At 44.1% G+C, this 21,479-nt stretch overlaps 1 protein-coding gene across 1 annotated transcript in view; it reads right to left on the bottom strand.

Moving 5' to 3' along the window:
- The window catches only part of LOC144498427 (synaptotagmin-A), a 461,824-nt gene that overhangs the window by 35,326 nt on the left and 405,019 nt on the right, over window positions 1-21,479 (bottom strand). The window contains exons 4-6 of the mRNA XM_078219520.1: window positions 11,335-11,519; window positions 3,377-3,502; window positions 546-713 (exon numbers count right to left, since the gene is read on the bottom strand). Coding sequence (XP_078075646.1) covers window positions 546-713; window positions 3,377-3,502; window positions 11,335-11,519 — 479 coding nt within the window. The remainder of the gene's footprint in view (window positions 1-545; window positions 714-3,376; window positions 3,503-11,334; window positions 11,520-21,479) is intronic.

The following is a 21,479-nucleotide window of genomic DNA, read 5'->3' as shown; positions in this document are numbered from 1 at the left end:
TTTTATATTTCCCTCATGTGCTTATCTACAGTCACCTCAAATACATCGTAGCTAATCACTTCCCCTCTTCCCAACTGACAGTGGAAGTGAGTGGAATGAGAATGTGTGGAATGTGTGGTGTTCCTCCAATGGAGCAGGTGAATCTGCCTATCGGGAAAACCGGAACCAGGGGATGTGAATTAAAGCTCGTCACTAATAATTCCAATTGGGAATTTGGGAAGTTGTTGAAATATACAACACAGGTATTTTTAAGGGGAAACTTTAAGGGAAAACTGGATAAATGTATGAAGGAGAAAGGAATAGAAGGATATAGTGATGGGGCTAGATAAAGAGGAGTGGGAGGAGGCTAGAGTGGAGCAGGAGAAGACTTGTATGGAGCAGGAGGGCTACCACAGAGCAGCTGGGCTGAATGGCCTGACTCTGCGCTGGAAAAACAATGTAATAACTGTTCAGACACCCCATCCAATCTCAGTCACAAGGTTTGGACCCAGACTGAAGGGCAGTTGTGGGTTTAGATTTACCAAGGACCTGAATCGAGATATTACCTTGAAGATGAAGGACTCGTTGAAAACTGGGTTCAGTGTCTTTCGGTGAACTTTTGTTTCATATTTCTTTTTCTTATCAGGGAGTAAGAAGACCTTGACGTAAGGATCAGATGTTCCTCCCATGTCCAGAGCAGGAAGTTCAGCAGCTTGAATAATTCCCACTATAAGCTGTTAGTATGACACAAGAGAAAGAACATTCAACAATTGTTTGTATTTACATAGTGCCTTTGATGGTGTAAAATGTCCCAAGACACTTCACATCAGCATGAACACAAACTCACTACAAGCCCCACAAATAGATATCAGGGCAGGTGAACAAATACTCACTCAAAGAGATAGGTGTCAAACCGGGTTTGAGGCGAGTGAGGCGGAGAGGTTCAGGGAGAAAGTTCCAGAGCTTGGGGCCCAGGAACTGGAGATACAACTACCAATGATGAAGTGTTTGGGGTTGTACAAGAGTAAGAAGTTTAACAACACCAGGTTAAAGTCCAACAGGTTTATTTGGTAGCAAAAGCCACACAAGCTTTCGAGGCTCTGAGCCCCTTCTTCAGGTGAGTGGGAATTCTGTTCACAAACAGAACTTATAAGACACAGACTCAATTTACATGAATAATGGTTGGAATGCGAATACTTACAACTAATCCAGTCTTTAAGAAACAAAACAATGGGAGTGGGGAGTTGTACAAGAGGGCAGAGTTGGCGGAGTGGAGCAATCTCTGATGGTTGTAGGTCTGAGGAACATTACAGGGATAGGGAGCAGCAAGGCCCTTGGAGGGATTCAATCCCAAAGGTGATAACTTTCCAATCAAGGAATTGCTGGGGCGGAGATGTGGGGCAGAGATTCTCACTGCAGCTAAATGAGTCCCAATATTTCTGGGAATGACATTGAACGCGTTTCCTTCAGGTGATACCCCGGTGACCAACACTTTCCATCTTGTTTAGATTTGGACCTTCGTGATACAAGTTTCCGATTGATTCAGTCAAAAGTTCTCTCTTGGATTTGGGGTTTGAATCCAAACACTGCTACAGATTAATGAGAGGCAGCCTTGCCAGCTAATAAACCAAACTGACAAAACCAATTCCAAACCCTAAACCTAATTAGCTATTAAAATTGATGTCATGCTATTTTGAGTGACAGCTGTCTAATGCAACCAAATCTTATTTTCTATAGAAGGTAACTATCACGTAGCGTTGGAAACCTAACTGCAGATTTAACCCATGATCAATATTTCTTTGTATTCAGTTTGCTTAAAAAAGAATAAAATCTTGCATGAAAATGAACTACTTTGTAGGTGTATTCTATATCGCTCGCTGACTCCCAGTCACTCTGATGCAAGTGGCTATTTTTAAACATTAAACCAATTTCAGCTCTCGGATTGTATATTCTCCTTGAGGCATTGCAGACCTTATATGGTGCTTACCTCCCTTCAGAAAAAGCTGGAGTGAAGTTCCATACTCAAACACAAATGCACTTCATTAATGTACCCACGAGACTGACAGTAACACAAGAGGCTTCAGAAATACATGCAAGCCCATCGCTACTGCTTTGCAAAACATTCCAGGAGACAGATGGGATCTGTCGGCAGCCCTGTGCGTTTCTATTATTGGATGGTTCTGCAGTGGGATGATGAGTTAGTGAGGAAAATCTATCCTCTTTTAGGGGAAGTTTATTAGGAGTAAATGCCTGAGTTTCCGAAAGTATTAGTGGCTGCACTAACACTTCTGATAATGTCGAATCGAATGTCGATTACCTGTACCCATTTCAGGCAAAGATAGAAAAGGCCCAGATTTAATACTGGGAAAAAAAGTGGATGAAATGAGAACTGAGACACTCAAAACACTGATTAATTGGCCAACCTTGGACAATGATTTCCAGATTTTAGAGGTTCCTTGGGGTGGGGGGGAGGCGGGGGGGTGGGGGGGTGGGGGCTGGTGTAGGTGTCAGGGAGGGGTGGCGGGGGGGGGGGGCGGGGTTGGCTTCTTAAAGGAATTGCTGATTAGGACTGTTCAGAAAAAGACAAGACCCCACAATTTTCAGAAATATCTTTCATGGAAATTAGAAGGACGAGGCTAGGGTGATGAGGGTGGTCCCTGCTGGACACCCATGGCAACACTCAGGGATGACATCACCCAATATGCCGTCACGTGTGGAGATTCATCTCTGTTCGAGAGACAATGTAGGGGTGAGGAGTGAGGAATCTGAAACACAGACTGTTTTGATATAAATATTTTGCATCAATCTTTACTGTAGAGAATACTAAAAGCATCCCAGAAATAGTCAAATATACAGGGGAGGAATTAACTACAGTCACCATCACCAGAGAATTAGTTTTAGGCAAACGAATGGGGTTAAAGGCTGACAAGTCCCATGGACCTGAGGGTTGACACCCCAGGATCACAAAGGAGGCAGCTACAGAGACCATGGATACATTGGTAATCAAAAGAGAAAACGCTGGAAAATCTCAGCAGGTCTGGCAGCAGCTGTAATGAGAGAAAAGAGCTGACGTTTCGAGTCCAGATGTCCCTTTGCAAGATTGTGGGACAGGTTTCCAAAGCTACCAGTCCTTTTACACTACAACATGCGGCAAACTAAGGTAGGAACAAAATATTACTTGAGGCAAAATAATCAACTTCCCGCTGCCTCGGAAAAGCAGCCAGCATAATCAAGGACCCCATGCACCCCGGACATACTCTCTGCATAGCGTGCAAGAAACAATACTTTATCCCAATACATGTGACAATAATAATAAATCAAATGAAATCAAATCCCCCCAAGAGGAAGTCAAATCTGTTACTTTCTTTTCTCCTATTTTAGAGGATTCTCACCACACCTGATTGTTCTGGAAGTCGTAATCCATGGAAAACTGAAGCTTCCCGAGTTTCTCCTCCTCTTTGTCTTCCTCCTTTCCTTCTGCAGTTAGACCAGTCTCTACATCCTCATCATCATCCTTCAGAGCCTGTGAGCAGGAGGAGCACGTTAGAATGCACTGCTTGTTCAAGCTGATAGAGTTTCATAGTTAGGGAGTCAATCTCTCACTCTGCTGAAAAGCTATTACAAGCAGGCAGTGAATGATTTAATCTTCATTATCCCAGGCACAAAGTATAGCTTCGTTATATTATTGCTACTGGGAGATTTTCAAACCAGCAAGCGGTTGATGTAAAGTGCACAATCCCACAGGGTATCACAGGCAAATACTTTAAATTTGCAAGCACCATCTAAAGCTGTCTAGCTTGTCAACTTGATATTAAACCAAATTCAGGTCTATTGATGATATCCTTGTAGATAGAACATGCTGATAACAGGCAGGATGATACTAGTTTAGCAGAATTCAGCCAATGTTTCATGCAATAACTGCAAACACTTGTCAGATTTGTGCAACTTCAATGTTGCTGTTCCCTTTGTCCAAAATTACAGCAAAGTGGGTTTTGTACTGAGAAAGAATTCAGTTTGGGTTTTTTATTACTGATTAAAGCTGGTAAATGGCACCAATACTCTTCCGAATAAAGTACAAGTTGTTCCTAAGTATGGCTCCCAATTCTTAGCTTCAAACCAACTTGAGATTTTAGGATAATCGACATCTTCCACTCATTGAGAGTGTAACATTATATTTTCCTGAAATGCAGTTTGAAAATAACAACAAGGATCCCAGAAAATCGCAATATTAAACCAATCAATTATGCATATTGCTAAATACATGAGCTGTGGCTTTGTTGTGATATGATTCGGGCGACCTCTCGCTTGAAATGTAGACCAGGAAGAGGTTACTTAGCCAAGTGAGCTGCTTTGCCATTCAATGTAATCATCGCTGATATCTATATTAACTTTCTATACCTGCCTTGCTTCTAAAGCCCTTAATACCCTTTCTAAACAAAAACCTATTGCTCACAAGTTTGAAATATCTAATCGACCCACAGCCTCATCGGCTCTTTGGGGTGGGGGGGGAGGGGAGGGGTGGGGGGCAGGAGGGGGGGGGGCGGAGACAGAGTTCCAGATTTCCTCTTCCCTTTCTCTAAACCTCAAACTTTAGCTCAAAATCAGTTCCTGAGTTTGAATTTACTCTAAAGACAACAAGAGTGAAAGGATGAAGTATCTCTGGGTGAAATATGTGTCTTGATGTCACTCTCCCACTCAAACAGTGTGGGACATTGTACATCAGTGTTTACTGGCGGAGCTGTTTTCAGCCACTTGCTCTAACAATCTGAGTTTTCAGAATGATCCTCAGCTTTTCTGGGCAAATTGTTCCTAAAGGTGGAATGAAGAGAATCATATTCGCTTCCCGTCTTTGTAAAAGTGCTTGAAAATGAAAGCCCCTGGACCAATTTTGCCATCCTTCTTGGCTACCATCTATACAGGAAAATAGGAACAAGAAGGCCATTCAGCCTATTGAACCTGTCTCATCATCCAATCAAATCACGGACCACCTGCGTTGGCTCTATATCCCCGGATGCTCTTACCCAATGTAAATCTATTGGCCACAATCTTGAAATTTCCATTGAATCCCAGAATCCACAATCTCTAGATTTCCATTGCCCTTTTTGTGAAGGAGAGCTTCCAGACAACACCCCTGAACAGCGTATTGAGATTATACCCGTATATTCTGGAATCCATTACCAGAGGCAATAGTTTCCATGGCTGTAACTTCACGCCAGTGGGATCTTCCAGTCCTGCCAATGGCACACTCCCACCACAGGGTTTCCGGCACTGAGAGGTGCTTTAAACAGGAAACCCTGTTGACAACGGAGGGACCAGAAAATCCCATTGCCGGCCAACGGTGGGTCATCACTGCCGCTGTGAAACACGTGGCATGGTGGCACAGTGGTTGGCACTGTTGCCTCACAGCGCCTGGGACCTGGGTTCGATTCCCAGCTTGGGCCACTGTCTGTGTGGAGTTTGCACGTTCTTCCCGTGTCTGTGTGGGTTTTCTCCGGGTGCTCCGGTTTCCTCCCACACCCCAAAGATGTGGGGTTTAGGTGAATTCACCATGCTAAATTGCCCCTTAGCATCAGGGGGACTAGCTAGGGTAAATGCATGGGGTTATGGGGATAGGGCCTGGGTGGGATTGTGGTCGGTGCAGACTCAATGGGCCAAATGGCTTCCTTCTGCCCTGTAGGATTCTATAAAATTATCTATAAATTATCCACGTGGCTGGTTGCACAGAAAATTCTGCCTCTATCCTGTGTGGAAAAAGTGATTTCACTCCTAAATGGTCTTGTTCTACTTTGAAGATTCCCCATCTAAAGAAAATAGCTTTGCTTGTCTCTACTCAATCGAATTCCTTTATCACTTGAAATCCTTGGATTAGATCTCCCCTCCACCTTCTCAACTCAACAACTGTTGTTACTCCCTTACTCTAAACGTTGCTTTTTCAGAGTATTTAGCCATCACTCTGACCATGTGGCTCTGTCCTGTGGTAAACCGATCACCATTTATTGAGCAACTTTCGTGTAGAAAATTATCCCAAGGTGCTTCATAGAGTCGCAAAGAAAACAAAAAGACATCTAGGTAAAAAAACACCAAATGTATTGAAATATATCATTGAAGGAACTGGGAAATCAAAAGATTTTTAAAAAATCAGTTTTGGATAAGATTTTGCACCCATTATTGGCTGAGAATTTTGAGTAAAAAGACCATTATCCATCAAATCAAAGTTGGCTTAGCTGAAAAACTTTTTGGGAACCAAACTATCTAACAGGAGCAAACTAGAATCGGGGATGCAAGCTAGTCAAAGTGTGAAAGATATGCTTATCCAAGCATTGAAAGGAACCTACCGCAATGGACAATCCAGAACAGTCATGAGATAGAACACGGATATGAAAGGAAGAAATAACATTTATAACACCCACACACAAGCAATAAGTAAAGAAACCGGACAAACATGGAGAAATGATCGCAATACAAAGAGCACAGCCATCAAAGCCTGCCCGACCTTTAATATAAATCTTTCTCAAATACTTTGCAATCTTTTGGAGATCTGTGTCAATAAGGTGTGGAGTTTGTGCACAATTTAACTTACTATAAATGAGTCAAAATATAATTATTTTAATAATTTGTGATGAGTCGGTAAGAGCATCAAATCAGTTCTCCAGGTCCTATGTCAACATTGGTTTAGTACGAGATTCTGTGTCAATGTTACCCAGACATCCTTAAACAATTCTGTAAACGTTATGTGCTTCAAATCTTTGCCAACTAACTTTGAAGATAGGTTTTCTCTCTCCAACACACATATTAGTGGCGAGGAAGTGTTGGAAATATTTAACCACCTCCAGCAACAAATATTTTCACAAACAGACAAGCACTCTTGTGGAGAAGTGAGTGAAAAATGTTATGACGATTAAATTCAGTGCGTTGTGTGTAATTCCAGGCTTTCTTGAGTGCCTCGATCCAATCCAAACAGGCAACATTCCCAACCAGCACCGTGACATCAGCTGACATTTTAAGTCACAAACACTTCTCAAGGACATCTTGAGAACTTCAGCTTCACGGATAGAATTGACTTTTTGAAATTGGAGATCATGCAGTTGGAGTGGGCAGAGGGGAAAGGGTGGAATTGGGTTTGGGTGGGGTCACAGGCCAAGCAGTGCAGCATTAATACTTCAATAAAATGGAATATTATGCATGTCCTGTAACAGTAATAACTCGAATTTATGTCACAACTTTAATGTAGTAAAGCTTTCCAAGGAGCTTCACAGGAGCATTATTAACATGAGATGTTATTAGAACAAGTGACCAAGAGCTCGATCAAAGGAGTAGGTTTCAAGGAAAGTCCCTTCAGTTACAAAGAGGCCATTCAGCCCATCAGGTCTGTACCAACTCTCTGAGAGAGCATCATATCCAGGCCCTCTACCTGATCCTATTTCCATAACCCCACACATTTCCCATGGCCAACACATCTAACCTACATATCTTAGGACACTAAGGGACAATTTAGCATGGTCAATTCACCTAAACTGCACATCTTTGGACTGTGGGATGAAACTGGAGCACCCGGAGGAAACCCATGCAGACATGGGGAGAACATGCAGACTCCATACAGACAGTCACCCAAGGTCAGAGTTGAACCTGGGTCCCTAGAGCTGTGAGGCAGCATTGCTAACCACTGGGCCACTGTTCCGTCCTGATGGAGGACTGAGGGGTACAGAGACTGAGAGGTTTCGATGGAGATTTTCTAAGCTTGGGGCTCAGGCAGTGGATACCACAATTGCTGATCGTGGAGTGATTAATAAGAACATAAGAACATAAGAACTAGGAGCAGGAGGAGGCCATCTGGCCCCTTGAGTCTGCTCCGCCATTCAATAAGATCATGACTGATCTTTTTGTGGACTCAGCTCCACTTACCCGCCCACTCACCATAACCCTTAATTCCTTTACTGTTCAAAAATTTATTTATCCTTGCCTTAAAAACATTCAATGAGGTAGCCTCAACTGCTTCACTGGGCAGGGAATTCCACAGATTCACAACCCTTTGTGTGAAGGAGTTCCGCCTCAACTCAGTCCTAAATCTGCTTCCCCTTATTTTGAGACTATGTCCCCTAGTTCTAGTTTCACCCGCCAGTGGAAACAAGTTCCCTGCTTCTATCTTATCTATTCCCTTCATAATCTTATATGTTTCTATAAGATCTCCCCTCATTCTTCTGAATTCCAATGAATATAGCCCCAGTCTACTCAGTCTCTCCTCATAAGCCAACCCTCTCAACTCCGGAATCAATCTCGTGAATCTCCTCTGCACCCCCTCCAGTGCCAGTATATCCTTTCTCAAGTAAAGAGACCAAAACTGTACACAGTACTCCAGGTGTGGCCTCACCAGCAACTTATACAGCTGCAACATAACCTCGCTGTTTTTAAACTCCATCCCTCGAGCAATGAAGGACAAAATTCCATTTGCCTTCTTAATTACCTGCTGCACCTGCAAACCAACTCCTTGTGATTCTTGCACAAGGACACCCAGGTCCCTCTGCACAGCAGCACGCTGCAATTATCTACCATTTAAATAATAGTCCATTTTGCTGTTATTCCTACCAAAATGGATGACCTCACATTTACCAACATTGTACTCCATCTGCCAGACCCTCGCCCACTCACTTAGACTGAATGTCACTTGTCACTTAATGTGGGGAATATGCAAGAGTGAAGAATTGGAGGATATCAGAGCACTCAGAAGATTCTTGGGTTGATGGAGGAACTCATCCAAGAGTTCATTCTCAGCAGACTCCATCAAATGAACAAAATGGCACTTTGGCAGTCTTACCACCCCCATCATATTAAATCCAATGGATAGCGAGATTTACAGTTCAGCTTGCCTCCCTGTCTCTCAGCAGTGTGTCCTGCCTGCAGAGTATTTATTTCTCCCTGTTTAATAATTTTGCTGCAGGGTTAGCTGGGAGAATCTCATATTATTGTGGGGAAGATGATGTCATTGGGCTCAATTCAATTAAGCTGCGGCCCTTCCGAAGACCTCAAGCCATCAGACACTGAGTTCATTTCAGGCGTATTTATTAGTGATTGGTATCTTGCGGCTAAAAACTCAGAAGGAGATTTCACATTATTAGTTGGTTCAGTGAGGCGGATGAAAATTCCGAGTCAAAGATCAAAGATTCAGAAATGCTGAAGAGGTTTGCAGCAGACAGCAGGGGAACACTCTCGCTGAAGGTACATTTTAATTGGTGCAGTTGATTCCATGTATCAACATCACGGGGACATTGCTTCATAGCACACTTTCACTCACTCAAACACATGTACACATCTGTATTTCCCCGCATACATTTGTCAAAGTCCACACACACACATACACAAATACACACACGCTCACATTGTCCTACACAAGGAGGTCGTGGCATAGTGGTATTGTCCCAGAGTAATATTCTGGGGACCCAGATTCGAATCCCACCATGGCAGATGGTGAAATTTGAAATCAGTAGAAATCTGGAATTAAGAATCCAATGATGACCATGAAATGATTGTTGTAAAAACCCATCTGGTTCACTAATGTTCTTTAGGGAAGGAAATCTTTCGTCCTTACCTGGTCTGGCCTACATGTGACTCCAGAGCCACAGCAATGTGGTTGACTCTTAAATGGCCTAGCAAGACACACAGCTCAAGGGGCAATTAAGGATGGGCAACAAATGCTGGGTCCAGCCAGCAATGCCCATCTCCAATGAATGAAAAAATACACACACACAGATATACACACAAGCACACATGGACATTTTTAGATGTACTCAGAGAACCATGACCTCCATTTAATGACAGCATCTCTGACAGGGCAGAACTCCCTCAGTTCTGCATTGGGTTGTTGAGATTATGTTCTCAAGTCTCTAAAATAAGGCTTGAACCCATAACATGGTTTCAGCCTGACATTCACTGCTGCAAAGTGATAATCTTCCGAGCACAAACAACTGACTAACCATGAATGATAAAATAGAGTGAGTGAGTAATCCATAGCTTCCCATTGAACATTCTGATTGACAAATACAGGAACATTGGAATAGTGAAATGGAGAAAGAACAAGGTTCGTCAGATTCACCATCTACCATCCAGGCAATCACATGAAACCATGTGAAAGGTGATATTGACAAATCACAGTGATCAACCTCGATCAATGAATGAGGAGCAGAGCTGGACATGGGCTGAGGAAGGCTCCAAATGTGGGAGAGATTTGGGAACCACAGGTCCAAGATTATTTGATCCTCCAAAACTCACTCCTCTCCCCACACACCATTATAATTAGAATTAAAATTAATGTAATTTTTTAATGTAAGGATGATTTCAGGTTGATCAGATGCTTCAGTGGTTCACATGAGTTATCGTTCAGCTGACCCCATCATTGGAGCTAATTGATTAATTATCATTTCAGCCCAAAGTAGATAGGTCAATAATGAGGCAATGCTGAAAACAAATCTTTACAGCTTGATAAGAAAGGCAAAACATCTTAAACGCTTGTCAAAATTGAAATTCGTCAGCTTTGCTGAACAGAATGAGAGCTCCTGGACTCTCCCATTACCAGTGCTTGGTGTCAGCAAGCTGTCAGGGAGACAGTTTTGAAAGGGTTAATGTTTCATCGTGGCATGTTGCTGAACTCATCAGTCTGTTCTGAATGTTTGTTACAGCCGTTCATGCCGGCAGGATTTTCCAATCCCGCTGCAGGGAACAGAGATTTGACTGAGTGGCAAATTCTCCGACTTCGCTGCAGTGGGAGTGTGGAATTAATGGCTGGTAAGATCGCGCCCATCTATGACATTGAATGAGTGCATTGGGGGCTCGCAGAGTGGTGATGGCCTCTGACATCGGCCAGTGGGAGGTAAAATGATGAACATACTCTGAGTGCTCGAGTGACCAGTGTTTTGGAGCTGGGAGCTCTCATTGTACTGGGAGACTGATGTGTATTCATGCCTTCCAATGGGCCCAGAAGAACTTGGAGATACAACTATCCATAACTGGTGTTGGTTGGGATGGATACAGATGGTAAGACATGTTTAGTATGTTCAATGAATGGAGATTTACCATATTCATCTTCATTGGACTTGTCTATCTAAAAATAAAATCATTTTTTATGAAAGTCCCGTGGTATAATTGGATACTAATTCAGAGGATTCCTTTGAGATTTTTTTTATCTTGAAACATTTTCCCCAACATTTTAATCAATTCAAACAAAACATTTAATTACTAATTAAATACCAGCCAATGAATAATAAATGGTGACATTCTTTTACCCATCATGCAAACAATTATTTATCAATGGTAAAGAGAATTCTTCTCAGGATAACTCCTTACAAGATTCCTTCCCTACATTACCTGATCTTTAGCTGATTTCCCCAGCTCCTTCACATCTTTCATGTTCATGGCGTTCTTTCCACCCTTTTCTTTCCCCTTCTTCTTGTTCTTTTTCTTCAGTAGACATTTTTTGCAGATGCAGAAGCAGCAGGTGAGAATCAGCAGGACAGCGACGATGGCAATGGCTATCAAAGCCCAGGGAGGCACTGGAATAAAAGCCCACACACACAATCCCCGTCAGAAAGAAAGAACTCCCATTCATCTAGCATCTTCCCATAGCAATAGGAGGAGACCATTCAGCCCCTTGAACCTGTCATCCAGTTAGATTATGGCTGATCTGTACGCCAAACTTCAAACCTATCTACCTTTGATCCCTAACCTTTGACACCCATGCCGGAATTTTACCGCCCCACCTGCCATGGAATGGGAGCGGGCGAGAGGCGGACAACTGAAATGTCCATTGACCTTGGACCAGATTTTACAGTTTTGGGATGAACGAGGCCATGAAATCCTGCCCCCTAACCCCACAAAATCTATCATGCAGCACAGAATGAGAACGCTGGCTCCTAGAAAGAGCTTTCCAATGAAACCCACCCCTCCATTCGCTCTACCCCTGCAACTTTATCCATTTCAAGCATTTACCCAATTTCTTTCTGAAGGTTACTGTTGAATCTGTTTTCACAGCCCTGTCTGATAGTGTGTACTAGGTCATAACGTCTCTGAGTAATTGTCAATTAAGTGAAGTTTGTGTCCTGGTTACTGACCCTCCTGGCACTGGAATCAGTTTCTTCCAATCATAGCCCCTAGCAATAACATTGGAAATTTTGAACTGTTGCCTGTGACATAGAGATTAAAAGAACTTGCATTTATATAGCACCTTTCACAGCCTCGGGACATCCCTTTACTGTGCATTATAGCCACTGGAGCACATTTGAAATGTAGCCATTGTGGCAATGCAGGAAACGTGGCAGTCAATTTGTGCACAGCAAGCCTCCACAGACAGCAATATGATAATAGCCAGATAGTTAATTTGATAGAATCCCCACAGTGCCATTCAGCCCATCGAGCCTGCACCGACAACAATCCCACCCAAGCCCTATACCCGTAACCCCATATATTTACCCTTCTAATCCCCCTGACAATAAGGGGCAAGTTAGCATGGCCAATCAACCCAACTTGCACATCTTTGGAGTGTGGGAGGAAACCGGAGCACCTGGAGGAAACCCACGCAGAGACGGGGAGAATGTGCAGACTCCACACAGTCACCCAAGGCCGGAATTGAACCTGTGTCCCTGGTGCTGTGAGACAGCAGTGCTAACCACTGTGCCACTGTGCCTCCCCGTTTTTGGTCACTAATCAAGGGATAAATACTGGGCAAAGCTTCATGGAAAAGCATCCCATTTATCTTGCAATAGGATATCTTATGATCCCTGAGAGAGCGACGGGTACTCAGTTTAACACCTTAATGGAAGATGGCACCTCCAACAGTGCTGCATGCCCTCAGTCACTGGCACTGGGGGTGGGGGGTATTAGCTGCATCTTAACCAACAACAGTAATAACTGATTGGTCATTATTGCATTGTGGTTTGTGAGATCTTGCTGTGCATAAATTGATTGATGTTTTTCTTACAATGACCACATTCCAACACAACTTAATTGGCTGGAAATCCTTTGGGATGTGCTGAAAAGGTGTAAAGTGCTAAAAAATGTAAGTCCTTTCATTTTTCTTTCAAACAATTGCCAAGTGAAACATCACTGCAGTACAAGCATATTGTTAATTAAAACATCATTTATATCCTATGGTGTGTATGAAGATTACTGTGTGCATGTGTTATTAATGATGATGGCAATTTATCGAGATTATCTGCTGCAGTTACCAATTAATAGGTTAATATTGCATGAACCATTGGGCAATGTTGGATTGGACAGCTCAGTAAGAATTCCCACAACACCAGGTTAAAGTCCAACAGGTTTATTTGGTAGCACAAGCCACAAGCTGAAAGAGCAGCGCTCTGAAAGCTTGTGGCTTTTGCTACCAAATAAACCTGTTGGACTTTAACTTGGTGTTGTGAGACTTCCTACTGTGCTTACCCCAGTTCAACGCCGGCATCTCCACATCATGGATTGGACAGCACACAGCAATCTGAAGAGTAGTCAAAGAACAAACAAAGAACAAAGTACAGCACAGGAACAGACCCTTCGGCCCTCCAAGCCTGTGCCAATCATGATGCCCTAACTAAACTAAACTAAACCTTCTGCCCTTACTCGGTCCATATCCCTCTATTCCCTCCCTATTCATGCACCCATCCAGATGTCTCTTAAATGTTGTTAATGTCCCTGCTTCCACCACCTCCTCTGGCAGCGCGTTCCAGACACCCACCACTCTCTGCATGAAAAACTTCCACCTCTCACCTTGAACCTGTGCCCCCTTGTAATTGACACTTCCATCCTAGGAAAATGTCTTTAACTATCCACCCTGTCTGTGCCTCTCATCATTTTGTAGACTCTATCAGGTCTCCCCTCAGCCTCCATCTTTCCAGTGAAAACAATCCTAGTTTATTTACCTCTCTATGATTCTATGATAACCAACACCCGCGAGACCAGGCAATATCTTGGTGAACCTTCTTTGCACTTTCTCCAAAGCTTCCATGTCCTTCTGGTAGTGCGGTGACCAGAACTGCACACAATACTCCAAATCCGACCTACCAAGGTTTTATATAGCTGCAACATGATTTCCCAACTCTTGTACTCAGTGCCCCGGCTGATGAAGGCAAACACGCCATATGCCTTCTTAATCACCTTGGCTATCTGTGTTGCCACTTTTAGGGAACTGTGGATCTGCACGCCCAGATCCCTCTGTATGTTAATATTCCTAAAGGTTCTGCCATTTACAGTAATTCACACCTAAATTTGATCCTCCAAAGTGCGTCACCTCGCATTTGTCTGGATTAAACTCCATCTGCCATTTCTGTGCCCAAGTCTCCAATCTATCGATATTCTGTTGTATCCTCTGACAATCCCCGGCACTATCAGCAACTCCACCAATCTTCATGTCATCCACAAACTTACTAATCAGACCTCCCACATTTTCCTCCAGATCATTTATATATCCTACAAACAACAGAGTTCCCAGCGCTGATCCCTGTTGAACACCACTAGCTACAGATCTCCATTCTGGAAAACACCCTTCCACTGCTACTCTCTGTCTTCTATAACCAAACCAGTTCTGTATCCATCTCGCCAGCCCACCCTGAATCCCATGTGATTTTAGCTTTAATCACTATACCCAGGTCAGATTTGAGGAGATAGTGTCGACTGTTCAAGTTGCTTTCATCTTGTTTCTTAAAGTAGGTGTAGGTATAAGAACATAAGAACATAAGAAATAGGAGCAGGAGTAGGCCATCTAGCCCCTCAAGCCTGCTCCGCCATTCAATAAGATCATGGCTGATCTGATAGTGGGTTCAGTTCCACTTACCCGCCCGCTCCCCATAACCCTTAATTCCCTTAATGGTTAAAAATCTATCCATCTGTGACTTAAACACATTTAGCGAGGTAGCCTCTACTGTTTCATTGGGCAGAGAATTCCAAAGATTCACTACCCTCTGGGAGAAGAAGTTCCTCCTCAACTCTGTTCTAAATTGACTCCCCCGTATTTTGAGGCTATGCCCCCTAGTTCTTGTTTCCATTGTAAGTGGAAATAACCTCGCTGCTTCTACCCTGTCTAGCCCCTTCATTATCTTATATGTCTCTATAAGATCTCCCCTCAACCTTCTAAACCCCAATGAGTACAGGCCCAGTCTACTCAATCTCTCCTGTTAAGCTAACCCCCTCATCTCTGGAATCAACCTGGCGAACCTTCTCTGTACCCCCTCCAAAGCTAAGATATCCTTTCTTAAATAAGGGGACCAAAATTGTACACAGTACTCTAGGTGTGGCCTCACCAGTACCCTGTACAGTTGCAGCATGACCTCCCTGCTTTTATACTCCATCCCTCTCGCGATAAAGGCCAACATTCCATTTGCCTTCTTGATTACCTGCTGCACCTGCAAACTGAGTTTTTGTGATTCATGCACAAGGACCCCCAGGTCCCTCTGCACAGTAGCATGTTGTATTTATTGGATCAATCTTTTTTTGCGGGCTGGAAAACTTTTACAGGTAAAAAAGCAGCTTAATTGTTGTGATGATTGACATTTGATTTATTAATTGTACTGAGACCATCGAGTTTCTGCCAATGAGTATACTCCTCCATTCTTTGGTTTTTAGCAGCTTAATTTCCCTCAGTTATGCATCCGTCAGAACATGGGGAGAATCTTAACTCCGCAAAACAGGTCGGACCAGAGGTTAAAGTTCACAAAATATAAAACAGAAACTCAACTTGCTTGAACCCACCTACTTCCAGTGTGGTAATGGAGTTTTGTTGCTATATATATGTATATATATCTTGTTCTTTTATGTTTAAGGGGACTGTTTATAGATTCAGCTCTATTCTGCAGGCAGTCAGTGTGTTTGGAAAACATTGAGCTCAGATGCTGGGAGAGCAGGATAATTGCTCATTTTAACCATGTCGCGGTTATTTAAGTTGGAGCTAATGTGCCACTGAACCTGCTCCTCACCCCAGGAATGCTCTTTCTCAGCTTGTTCAACTTCCTCAGAGGAACAAAGGACATCAAGACAAGCCACACCATCACTAGTATAACTCCAAATACATTGGCGAAAGACTTGCGGAGAGATTTGCAGTATAAGGGTCTAGCACATATAGGGTAAATTTGGGACCAAGTACAGTACTGCCCACACAAAGCCACATGACCCAAACCCAGGGTTATGTTGGTGTTGAGCAGAGATGTGAATAGACCGAAGCAGGAAGAGAGTTCCTAGCTCGTAATCTTAGAATCATAGAATCTACAGTGCAAAAGGAGGCCATTTGGCCCACCAAGCCTGCACTGACAACAATCCCACCCAGGTCCTATGCCCATAACCCCACATGATTACCCTCCTAATCCCCCGACACTAAGGGGCAATTTATCATGGCCAATCAACCCAACCCACACACCTTTCGACTGTGGGAGGAAACTGGAGCACCCGGAGGAAACTCACGCAGACACAGGGAGAAAGTGCAAACTCCACACAGTCACCCGAGGCCGGAATTGAACCCGGGTCCCTGTGAGGTAGCAATGCTGTGTCACCGTGCCGCCCAGCAATCTTTACTGGATGTGTGCAAATAGTTGTGACAGGTATAGAAGTTTACAGTTAATCTGTATAGGACTACAGAGACTTATTTAAGACATACTTTTCGATAACCAAGGCCCACCCAACAAGGTGGAGAGATGGAGATGTTTAGGGAAAGAATTCCAGAGCTTGGGACCAAGGCAGCTGAAGGCACGGCCACCAATGACAGAGCAATTAAACTTGGGAATGCTCAAGAGGACAGAAATGGAAGAATGCAGAGATCTGGGATGGTTACAGGGCTGCCACAGATTACAGAGATGGCGGAGGGGGAGGGCAGATTGAGATTTGAACATGAGGATGAGAATTTTAATATTGAGATGTGGGTGAACTGGGAGCCAATATAGGTCAGTGAGCACAATGAACAATGCCACAAGGGATCAGCTAGTTCAGATGGTATTGGAACAGTTGCTTCATTAAGATGTTAATATACTTAGTTAAAAGCAAAGCGTGATAGCTGGATCCTATCTGAGATGTCAAATTTGTAATGCCAGATTAAGTCCTGTTAATACAGTCATCGTGCTTGCGTCAGTGAAAGAGTCTGAACCTAAAGGTTTGCTTTTTAAATGTGGTTGAGATGTAAATGTGATGTTTATATGTGTGCAGTTACAGAAGAATGTCTGATGAAATAATACTTCATCTGAATGAAAGGGGTTCTGCTGTTTACAATACCGCTGGCACAAAACTGCCACAAATCCTATCCCTCTGGGAGGGTTAAATGATGTCCCGTCAGAAATATAATCATAGCTGTTTCTATATTAAAAAGGTATAATTCCTGGAGACTTACTGCAGTCAATCTGGGCATATTTCCTTTCCATACAATCCCTACAGTGCAGAAGGCAGCCATTTGGCCCATCGAGTCTGCACCAACTCTCCGACAGAGCATCTTACCTATCCCTGTAACTTCACATATTTACCCCCCTAATTCCCCAAACTGACACATCTTGGGACTCTAAGGCGAGATTTAGCATGGCCAATCCACTTAACTTGTCCATCATTGGACTGTGGGAGGAAACCAGAGCACCCGGAGGAAACCCACACAGTCATGGGGAGAATGTGCAGATTCCACACAGACAATGACCCAAGCCTGGAATCAAACTTGGATAAAGTTATTCTGCACAAAGAACAAACAAAGAACAAAGAACAATACAGCACAGGAACAGGCCCTTCGGCCCTCCAAGCCCGCGCCGCTCCCCGGTCCAAGATTGAATCCTGAATCCAGGATCCCCGCCCAATTTTCCAGCCTATCTACATACCAATATCCTATCCACCGAGCTGTCCCTCACAGCTACGATGCTTTGTTCATTACAACCTATTAACTCACCCCCACCCCCCCATTCCAGACAATGGGTTATAGTTTATGTTCGGCACTGAGTTAGTGTCGGCTTTTTTTCAGATTGTGACACTGTGGGGAAATCTTTAACCACATAGCCACATGGGTGGCACAGTAGCACAGTGGTCAGCACTGCTGCCTCACAGCTCCATGGACCTAGGTTCGATTCCCGGCTTGGGTCACTGTCTGTGTGGAGTTTGCACATTCTCCTCGTGTCTGCGTGGGTTTCCTCCGGGTGCTCTGGTTTCCTCCCACAGTCCAAAGATGTGCGGGTTAGGTTGATTGGCCATGCTCAAAATTGCCCTTAGTGTCCTGAGATGTGTAGGTTAGAGGGATTAGTGGGTAAATATGTCGGGATATAGGGGTAGGGCCTGGGTGGGATTGTGGTCGGTGCAGACTCGATGGGCCGAATGGCCTCTTTCTGTACTGTAGGGTTTCTATGATTCTATGATGATAAAATGGGTGTGTTTGGGTCAGTTGCCGCGGGAGGTGTTTAAGATGTTAAAAATCAGAATCTTGCCCCCAACTCATCTCCAAACCTGCTCATGTCCATAGAATCATAGAAACCCTACAGTGCAGAAGGAGGCCATTCGGCCCATCGAGTCTGCACCAACCACAATCCCACCCAGGCCCTACCCCCACATATTTTACCCGCTAATCCCTCTAACCTACACATCCCAGGAGTCTAAGGGGCAATTTTTTAACCTGGCCAATCAACCTAACCCGCACATCTTTGGACTGTGGGAGGAAACCGGAGCACCCGGAGGAAACCCACGCAGACACGAGGAGAATGTGCAAACTCCACACAGACAGTGACCCGAGCCGGGAATCGAACCCGGGACCCTGGAGCTGTGAAGCAGCAGTGCTAACCACTGTGCTACCATGCCGCCTGTCCAGCCCGAACGGAAGTGGGAAGTTAGGTGGAGAGTAACTGTGGAGCCTCAGGGTCTCTTTCCAGCTGCAGAATATCAGATCCAGGTGAGGTGACATTTACCCCTGGATGCAGCACCTGGATTGGGCATGTCCCACTCAACCCCTCCCAACCCCCTCCCAACCCCCTCCCAACCCCCTCCCAACCCCCTCCCAACCCCCGCAGTAATATAGTTTGTAAGAGTTATTGTGTGGGTTTGTGTAAATAGCACTCACTCAGGGACATAAATCTGGTCCTAAGATTTCAAAAGCATCCTGATCTGAAGCTTATTCAAGTGTTGGAAGGGGCAAGAAATACATTTAAAACATTGGCCACAAAGCTGTGTGTACGTCCAGAAGTTGACACCTTTAGAAATTCCAGTAAATACCCTTTGATAAAAGATAATTGAGTTGACAACCTTGCTGATCTATTTTCTGTATTTTACGGAGTCCCATGTTGTGCAACATTCATTTAGAAGGTTTATTTAGCTTAGCGTTCCATTTCCTTTCCTTCACCAAGACTATCTCCTGCCACATCTGAAACATTGCAAAGCTCTACCTCTGTTTCAGCTCACCTGGAGCTCAAACTCGAATCTGTACCTTTGTCACCCCTAAACTTAACATTCCAACTCTCTCCTGAAGGGCCTTCCATCTTCATAGCCCCTTAAATTTGAGAATCCTGCTCTCCGTATCCTAACTTGCACCAAGTCCCATTCACCCTTCGACCCTCTGCATGCAAATCTAACTGGCTCCTGGCCCAGTGACGCCTCGATTTTAAAATTCTCATCCTTGTTTTCTAATTCTTCCATGGCCTCAGCTCCAACTCCAACAAGCCTCAGAAATCTCTGCACTCATCTGGCCTCTCCCCATCCCGTTTATCTTGGTATTGTCCTTGACCGAACATTGACATGTAATAAACATCTGAGCAGAACAGCAGTGGAGGACATGCCGCTGTCTACAATTATTTTCATTCATTCATGGGACATGGGCACCGCTGGCTGACCAGCATTTATTGCTCATCCCTAGTTGCCATTGGAGGGCAGTTAAGAGTCAACTACATTGCTGTGGCTCTGGAGTCACATGTAGGTCAGACCAGATAAGGACGGCAGATTTCCTTCCCTAAAAGACATTAGTGAACCAGATGGGTTTTTCCGACAATTGACAATGATTTCATGGTCATCAGTAGAATCTTAATTCCAGATCTTCTTTATTGAATTCAAATTCCACCAGCTGCCGTGGTGGGATCCTAACCCGGGTCCCCAGAACATTAGCTGAGTTTCTGGATTAATAGTCTAGTGATAATACCACCAGGCCATCACCTCCCCACCTGTCACAGCCTATGATCATCTGGGACGATGGTGACTTTAGCTTTACTAATCACCAGTTGGGTACCACTCATTCCACACCAGTCTTGCAGATCCCCGGCTCAATACAACAATGTATTAACTCAGTAGCCTCCAGTTAAATCAGCATCCCTGGCTCCCAATCTGAGCAACATTCTGCCCCCTCACATAACGAGGGAGATTGCAACATGAAGGCTCCGAGAGAAGGTTTACATCAACCCAAGTCTGCTGCTACACAAGGACCTTACCAATCCACCTGCTGCTCACCTCCCATCACGCCAGCCTGTATGGCTAAGGCCACCATGCCAGGAAATAACAACAAAGGCCTTGTGGCAGTCAGAATGGAACAAACACATCACCATTAAAAACCACTTCCTCATCACAGATCCCACATCCCTGCCCACCCGGCTTCAGCCTGCCGTGCCGACACTGGGCACTCCTCAACCGTTTGAGCACTGATCCTGGACTTTGTGCAGCAAATCGACACAAGTGTGACCTTGCCGGGGACCCTGGACTGCAGCTGTGATACCCTGCCCAATCAGTGACTCACATCATTGAAAGGTGCTCCCTGACAACATTCAGCAAGTGCTCAGAGAGCTCCGTTCAGCTGCTGCAGAAGCTATTGCCGGGATTGGTGACTACTGCACATGTTAACAAGAAACCTGGCCTCCTGTGTCCCCTCACTCTTAATCACTCCACCATGGGTGGCCGTGCCTTCAGCTGCCTGGGCCCAAAGCTCTGGAATTCCCTCCACCTCTCTCCACCCCCTCTGAACACCAAGCCTTTTGACCAAGCTTTCAATCACCTGCTCTGATATCTCCTTATATGGCTTGGTGTCAGATTTTCTTTGATAATGTCTCTGTGAAGTGCTCTGGATGTGTTAGTACATTAACGGTGCTATATAAATGCAGTATTGCAGTTGTTGTGTTCATTAACGGTGCTATATAAATGCAGTATTGCAGTTGTTGTGTTCATTAACGGTGCTATATAAATGCAGTATTGCAGTTGTTGTGTTCATTAACGGTGCTATATAAATGCAGTATTGCAGTTGTTGTGTTCATTAACAGTGCTATATAAATGCAGTATTGCAGTTGTTGTGTTCATTAACGGTGCTATATAAATGCAGTATTGTAGTGGGTTGTTGTGTTGTTAGTTTCTTACATCAGGTTGCATTGCTATCATTGTTGGTTTATTCAGTAAGTATATCTTGCTGTCAGTTAGCATGCAACTATAATAAACTTCCAACATTCACGACATGTGACTGAATAGAATTTACGGTCTTATTATCACCTGAAGAATTTGCACTGGGAAGTAAAGGGGGTAAGAGCCTTTGAAAAATTCAAGTAGCTCTTTCCATA

Source organism: Mustelus asterias, chromosome 9, assembly GCF_964213995.1.
Source record: "Mustelus asterias chromosome 9, sMusAst1.hap1.1, whole genome shotgun sequence".
Taxonomy (NCBI): domain Eukaryota; kingdom Metazoa; phylum Chordata; class Chondrichthyes; order Carcharhiniformes; family Triakidae; genus Mustelus; species Mustelus asterias.
The sequence above is the reverse complement of the archived record's forward strand: the minus strand, read 5'-3'. Positions and strand labels throughout refer to the sequence as shown.